General features: G+C 37.9%; 1 protein-coding gene across 1 annotated transcript; it reads left to right on the top strand.

Annotated features, from left to right (window-relative positions):
• The first annotated feature begins 495 nt into the window (after window positions 1-495).
• LOC100854575 (putative disease resistance RPP13-like protein 1) lies at window positions 496-7,548 on the top strand. Its single transcript, XM_059741816.1, has 6 exons — window positions 496-4,937; window positions 5,258-5,404; window positions 6,087-6,204; window positions 6,301-6,419; window positions 6,548-7,384; window positions 7,478-7,548. Exon 1 carries the CDS (start codon window positions 538-540, stop codon window positions 3,796-3,798), a length of 3,261 nt encoding a protein of 1,086 aa, XP_059597799.1. The 5' UTR covers window positions 496-537; the 3' UTR covers window positions 3,799-4,937; window positions 5,258-5,404; window positions 6,087-6,204; window positions 6,301-6,419; window positions 6,548-7,384; window positions 7,478-7,548.
• The last annotated feature ends 571 nt before the right edge of the window (window positions 7,549-8,119 follow it).

Genomic DNA, 8,119 nt, shown 5'->3' with positions numbered 1-8,119 from the left:
ATTTATTTATTTTAAATAAATATAATTTATTATAATTTATTTTAATTAATTAATTATATTTATATTAAATATAGTGCGTTTTAATAAAATTTAAAAAAATATTTTTATATCAAATTAAAAATATCAATTATTTAATTTCGTATATTATTATTTTTAAAATAATGAAATAAGTATATTTAAAATCAAAATAATATAATATTTTTATTAAAAAAATTAAAGTTATATATAAATATATATAAAGTTAAAACCGCAGTTGGTGACTACGACCACTACGGCTTTAAACTTAAAGTTAAAACCGTGGTTGGTAACTACGGTTTCTAACCACTTTAGAAAAATAAAACCGTAGTCACCAACTACGGTTTTATGATATGACAGCTTATGTGGCACAGACATATTAGATTGGGCATTATTTTGAAAACAACTTTATTTTTTGAAATTTTTTTTTAAAACACGCTATTTTGGGTCAAAACTCCCTTCTTTCTGCTTCCACTGCTTGATTTGCTCTCTCTCTCTCTCCAAACAAAGTACAAACCAACCATGGAAGCTGTGGGAGACGCTCTTCTTTCTGCTGCCATCGGCCTCTTGTTTGACAAGTTGGCCTCCACTAATTTGCTCGACTTTGCACGCCAACAATGGGTGTACTCTGATCTCAAGAAATGGGAGATAGAATTGTCGGATATTCGTGAAGAGCTTAATGACGCGGAGGACAAGCAGATCACGGATCGCTCTGTGAAAGAGTGGCTGGGCAATCTGAAAGATTTGGCTTATGATATGGAGGACATCTTGGATGAGTTCGCCTACGAAGCTTTGCAACGGGAGCTCACGGCCAAAGAAGCTGATCATCAAGGCAGGCCGAGCAAGGTACGCAAGCTCATCTCAACTTGGCTTGGCTTTTTCAATCCTACTGAGGTTATGCGTTATATTAAAATGAGGTCCAAGGTGTGGGAAATCACTCGCCGCTTACGAGATATTTCGGCTCAAAAATCTGAGCTTCGTCTAGAAAAGGTGGCTGCGATAACCAACTCTGCTTGGGGAAGGCCAGTCACTGCATCTCTAGGATATGAACCTCAGGTCTATGGCAGGGGGACAGAAAAAGATATTATAATTGGTATGCTGCTTAGGAATGAACCCAGTAAAACCAATTTTTCTGTAGTTTCCATCGTGGCCATGGGTGGGATGGGGAAGACCACACTGGCAAGACTGGTGTACGATGACGATGAAACCAAGCATTTTGATAAAAAAGCCTGGGTTTGTGTCTCAGATCAGTTCGATGCAGTGAGAATAACAAAGACAATTCTCAACTCGGTGACTAATTCTCAAAGCAGTGATTCACAAGACTTGCATCAAATCCAAGAAAATTTGAGGAAGGAATTGAAGGGAAAAAAATTTCTGATAGTTTTGGATGATTTGTGGAATGATGATTACTTTGAGTTGGACAGGCTATGCTCCCCTTTCTGGGTGGGAGCACAGGGAAGCAAAATTCTAGTCACAACTCGCAATAATAATGTTGCAAACAAGATGAGAGGACACAAGATCTTACATGAGCTCAAACAGTTACCTTATGATGATTGTTTGAAGATATTTCAAACACATGCTTTTGAACATATGAATATCGATGAGCACCCAAATTTGGAATCAATTGGTAGGAGAATTGTAGAGAAGTGTGGAGGTTCGCCCTTAGCAGCAAGAGCCCTTGGTGGCCTTTTGCGCTCTGAACTACGTGAATGTGAATGGGAAAGAGTATTGTACAGCAAAGTATGGGATTTCACAGACAAGGAATGTGACATCATCCCTGCCTTGAGATTGAGCTATTGTCATCTGTCTTCACATTTAAAGAGGTGTTTTACTTATTGCGCAAATTTTCCCCAGGATTATGAGTTTACAAAGCAAGGGTTAATCCTCCTGTGGATGGCGGAGGGGTTAATTCAACAAACAAAAGATAATAGGAAAATGGAAGATCTTGGTGATAAGTATTTTGATGAGCTATTGTCAAGGTCATTTTTTCAATCGTCGAGCAGCAATAGATCACGATTCGTGATGCATGACCTTGTCCATGCTCTAGCTAAATCTATTGCTGGAGACACATGCTTGCATTTGGATGATGAGTTGAGGAATGATTTGCAATGCTCCATTTCTGAAAATACTCGTCATTCATCATTCATCCGTCATTTTTGTGATATCTTTAAAAAATTTGAAAGATTTCATAAGAAAGAGCGCTTGCGCACATTCATAGCTTTGCCGATTGATGAATCAACTAGTGGACGTCATTCCTTCATAAGTAATAAGGTGCTTGAAGAATTGATACCAAGGTTACGGCACTTAAGGGTGCTCTCATTGGCTTATTACAAGATAAGTGAGATACCAGATTCATTTGGTAAGTTGAAACATTTGAGATACCTTAATTTGTCCCACACCAGTATAAAATGGTTACCCGATTCAATTGGTAATCTTTTTTACCTTCAGACATTGAAATTATCATGTTGTAAAGAGCTTATCAAGTTGCCTATTACCATCGGTAACCTAATCAATCTTCGACATCTTGACGTTGCTGGTGCAATAAAATTACAAGAAATGCCTATAGGAATGGGCAAACTAAAAGATTTGCGGATATTGTCTAATTTCATTGTGGACAAAAACAACGGTTTGACAATCAAGGAGTTGAAGGACATGTCACATCTGCGAGGAGAACTTTGCATTTCGAAATTGGAAAATGTGGTGAATATTCAAGATGCAAGGGATGCCGATTTAAAATCGAAGCGTAACCTTGAAAGCTTGATAATGCAGTGGAGTTCTGAGTTGGATGGTTCAGGGAATGAAAGGAATCAAATGGATGTCCTTGACTCTCTACAACCATGTTCGACTCTGAACAAACTCTGCATTCAGTTGTATGGTGGTCCAGAATTCCCACGTTGGATAGGGGGTGCCTTGTTCTCTAAGATGGTGGATCTACGTCTCATAGATTGCAGAAAGTGCACGTCTTTACCATGCTTGGGGCAGTTGCCATCGCTCAAACAGTTGAGGATCCAAGGAATGGATGTAGTAAAAAAAGTGGGTGCAGAGTTTTATGGAGAGACTCGTGTTTCTGCAGGTAAGTTTTTCCCATCACTAGAGTCTCTACAGTTTTATAGCATGTCAGAATGGGAGCACTGGGAGGATTGGTCTTCCTCAACAGAGTCATTATTCCCTTGTCTCCATGAGCTTACAATTCAGTGTTGCCGCAAATTGATTATGAAACTACCCACTTACCTACCTTCTCTTACAAAGCTCTCTGTACACTTCTGTCCAAAATTGGAGTCTCCACTTTCAAGACTTCCACTGCTGAACGAATTAGATGTAGGAGAATGTAATGAGGCGGTCTTGAGCAGTGGAAATGACCTCACCTCACTCACCAAGTTAACAATTTCTGGGATTTCAGGGCTTATCAAATTGCATGAAGGATTTGTGCAATTTTTGCAAGGGCTTCGGGTTTTGAAAGTATGGGCATGCGAAGAACTCGTATATTTGTGGGAGGATGGTTTTGGATCGGAAAACTCTCATTCTCTTGAGATTAGAGATTGTGACCAACTTGTATCCTTGGGATGCAATCTTCAGTCTTTGGAAATAAGTGGATGTGATAAACTAGAGAGGCTTCCAAATGGATGGCAGAGTCTAACATGCCTTGAAGAATTGACAATCAAGGAATGTCCAAAGCTAGCGTCATTTCCAGATGTAGGTTTCCCACCAAAGCTGAGAAGTCTTACTGTTGGAAATTGTAAAGGTCTAAAGAGTCTACCTGATGGCATGATGTTGTCTCCTTGAAAACTTGAGGATATCGATTTGTCCATCTCTCATTTGCTTTCCAAAAGGGCAATTACCCACCACCCTTGAGAGTCTGAACATATGGGCTTGTGAAAATCTCAAGTCTCTTCCAGAAGGAATGATGGGCATGTGTGCCCTTGAAGAGTTATCGATAAGATGGTGTCAGTCTCTTATTGGATTACCGAAAGGTGGGTTACCCGCCACTCTCAAGATACTCCACATAATTGATTGTCGAAGGCTAGAGTCTCTACCAGAGGGAATAATGCACCAACATTCCACCAATGCTGCTGCTCTCCAAGCCTTGGAAATCTCAAGTCTCAAGTCTCTTCCAGAAGGAATGATGCACTGCAATTCCATCGCCACCACCAGCACCATGGACATGTGTGCCCTTGAATACTTACATCTACATATGTGTCCCTCTATGATTGGTTTTCCGAGAGGTATCACTCTCAAGAAACTCCACATAAGTAATTGTGAAAAGCTGGAGTCTCTACCAGAGGGAATAATGCACTACGATTCCACATATGCTGCTGCTCTTCAAAGCCTGGCAACTTCACATTGAGGATTGTGAACACCTCGAGTCAATTTCAGAGGAGATGTTTCACTCTACTAATAATTCACTTCAATCTTTAATCCTCAGGAGGTATCCTAATCTCAAAACCCTACCAGATTGCCTCAACACCCTCACTCGTCTTACATCGCTTTACATTTATAATTGTGAGAATATCAAGACCCCCCTATCCCAATGGGGCCTTTCCAGACTCACCTCTCTTAAATACCTCGGTATTGGAGACATGTTTCCAGATGCAACTTCCTTTTCGGATGACCCCCACTCGATTCTTTTTCCTACAACTCTCACCTCCCTTGACCTTTCACATTTCCAGAATCTGGAATCCCTAGCCTCCCTGTCTCTCCAAACCCTCACCTCTCTTGAAAATCTAGCAATCTACGGTTGCCCTAAGCTCCGGTCGATTTTGCCAAGGGAAGGACTATGGCCTGACACCCTTTCACGACTGGATGTGTGGAGTTGCCCACATCTAACACAAAGGTACTCGAAGGAGGAAGGAGATGATTGGCCCAAGATTGCCCACATCCCCTGTGTGGACATACATGACTAATCCATCTGAGTAATAAAGAAGGTATTACATCTCATTCCCAACACATCATTCTTCCTCTTTCTCTTCTCAACACCACTTTCAATTTCTCTTACGCGCTACTGTAATTTTCTAATTGGACTTAATTTTTAACAAGAAAGCAGCTCTTGACATGGCTCCTGGCTTGGTATTTTCCCAGTGTCTAATTTTCTCTATAATCTGTCACAATAAAAAATATCTTTAAATATCTAATGTATCAAGACCTTTAAATATCTTTTACACAAAGGCCATACTAGAGGAAGTTCTAGTTTATTGACTTGGTTTGGTTTACTAATTATATGACATTATCACTTCACTTATTGTAGTTCTAATGAGGTCATTTACTGGAAAAACGGTGTCAATTTGAGAAAGGGGAAGAATGGCGTTATATAGATCTCATTCCTAAAATAGTGATCAATGAAGTGCTATTTTAATCAAGGTGCCACTCTGCCACTCTGCCAATACACAGTTAGGTAATTCTTTTGCGCTTAAACTTTTCTTTCTGTTTATTTGATTTAAGATTTTCTTTTTTCTTGAAGCTTCAAGCTTGAAACAAATGTTGAACACATTTTCATGCTCTGTTTTGATTTGGCAGTTTGCAAAAATTAAATGAACCATTTATAACTATTGAAAAATTAAGAAAAAAATAACGTAAGAACCATGGATATTTTGTTTGTTTTTTTTTTGGCAATTTTATTTTTTATTTTTTATTTTTATTTTATAATTTCTTATATAGTTAGCTGCTTTATTTATTCTAGTTAGGTGCTTTATTAGCAAGTCATTCAAATTGCTTTGTTTTTTTTCTTGCTTTAATATACCAAATTTTATGAACAACTTTAATGACTTGAATTTCAATGCTTTTAAATAATTTTATTTACAATTTCATGTGTTTGATTAAACTCATTTAATTGGAATTAAACATGGTTAAATTATCGATTTGATAACAACTAAAACATTTTTGGTTCCTAAGAAGTGTTAAATAAATTCCTCATAGATTTTTTTTCCCCCTCAAATTTCCCATAAACAATCAAACAAAAACAAAAAAGTTTACAAGTTTTTTTTCTTTACTTTCCCGTAAATTTTATGAGAACCAAAATAGTTTTATAATTGCTCATTTTTAAAAATTATTAAATTCATTTTTTTTTTTCATTTCAGTGTTCATTACAAGTAATCGGGATGAGCCTAGATGTTTGAACTCTCCTTTGGTTCAGCAGCTTGCACTGATTGGGCGTCCATGTAAAATGTGCTCTAACCAAGTGGATTTCTTCAAAAGGTAAGCAATAGGCATAAATCTCTTCTTGAGATAGTTGATGCACTTCTTTTTGTCTCAATTTTGATGATATTTTCTTCATGTTTTGACTTTTGCAAGGAAGTGGAATATGAAGAAAGGATAGATTGTTCAGATTTTGCCTGTAGAGGAAGGGAGATTGCTGGGTGCTCAACACTTGATGCTCATTGCTCTGTTCAAGAAGAATAAGAAACTGAGAGGTACAAGGTTCATCTCCCTATAATTATCTCTAAAAATTTTGATTAATTCTTTTGGACATTAATCAATTGAAGAGATTTGGATACTCTTCTGTTAAATATCTACTTGTGTATGTGAACTTTGATTTCAGGATCAGTTTCAGCCATGTCAGGACTCTAATCCATGGCAGGCTTTCTCTGAGGTAGGTGCCCAGACAACAATAGCAAGTCTGTTAGGACCCGAAATGGCCATCACAACAAACCAGCCACAGAAGCAACTTCTGGCCCTGAAACTTGGGGTTTTGGAACAGAGAGTTTTACAGCCACCCCTGGTGCCAGCTCTAATATTTCCAGACCCTCCATTGGAGGCAATAATGCCCAGCTGTTTGTTGACTCAAAGAAGATTGAGGGCAAGCTGGCTACTCAACCTGCTGGATGGGCTGGTTTCTAACTTATTTGGTGATGTTATATCATCCTGAGCACTTCTGGCCATAAGAGATGGGAATAGGTAAAAAAGCAAAACAAAAAGGGATTCATGGCTTTCTGGGCATGGTTATGCTAGTAAGTATTGAGTGTTTGCCTTATGCAATAGAATACAACATCTGCATATGTTCCCTGGTTTCCATGGACTACTTACAAATGTGTACTGTTCTGAATGCCTCGATTTTCAGGTGGGACAAATAATCATTTCTTTTAATATTGTCCTGTCTGTGACCTTATCCTTCTATTTTGCCATCTATTTTTGTTTAATCCATGAAAATCTTGTTTCATATTTCATTTGCATTTGTTACATGCATAAATCTCTTTATTAGATAGTTGATGTACTTGTTTCTGTGCCAATTTTGATGTTGTCTTCTTCTTGTTTTTTGGCTTGTCTTAGGTCTTGAGCCCAAACAACATCCACTGTCTCTTAAGACCATAAATGGTCATCGTAACATTTTATTTGGTATTGAAGTGGTGTCAGGTAGAGGGGTGGATTCTTCATCCAGGTTTTATGTTACTGCTTTTAGAAAATTATTAGATAAATGAGTTTTTGGACTGTCTTCAGCTATTTTTGACTATTTTTCCATATCTTATCTTAGATCTAAATGCATTAGCTGGACAATCGAATGGCGGTTACTTATCTAACAGATGTTGTTTTACTAGACCATGGGTGAGCTTTCTTACCAATTCTTATCTTTAAAGGGCTTCTATATATAAACTTTTAGTGTTTCATTGATGTTTTTAATCTTATTGCAGAATAAAAGAAAACTCAACCCTCTCATCCGTAATTCAGAACCATCTAAAGCCTGGCCATGGAATAAGCTCAAGCCTTTCTGTACAGAGAAGCTGGACTCTCTCAAATTTTTGATTTGTAAATATCCAAAGGTATTTCCTTTTCCTTGCTGATTGATAGTTGTTGACTTGTTGATTATCCTGAGATTCATGTTTGCCTCCCTTCACACAGCTATGATTTCAAAAGTCATTAAATGTGCCAATCCCCGTTGACCTCAATCAGAGCTTAAGGAGTGTGTTAGACTGTTACCATTGATCACCTCAGTCCAAAAGGCATTCCATTCGGGGAAGAGGAAATAGAAGAAAATGGCAGCTCTTGATGTATTTTGATTTTGATCAAGGCTTTCTTGATGTATACTCTGATGTTTTGCTCAAATTAATCCTGATGATTTTCTTGATTGGGTAGGTGACTTTTCCTCCAAGGAAGAGGACAGATTGTTATGATTTTG

This window comes from Vitis vinifera, chromosome 13 (assembly GCF_030704535.1).
Source record: "Vitis vinifera cultivar Pinot Noir 40024 chromosome 13, ASM3070453v1".
Lineage (NCBI taxonomy): Eukaryota > Viridiplantae > Streptophyta > Magnoliopsida > Vitales > Vitaceae > Vitis > Vitis vinifera.
The sequence above is the reverse complement of the archived record's forward strand: the minus strand, read 5'-3'. Positions and strand labels throughout refer to the sequence as shown.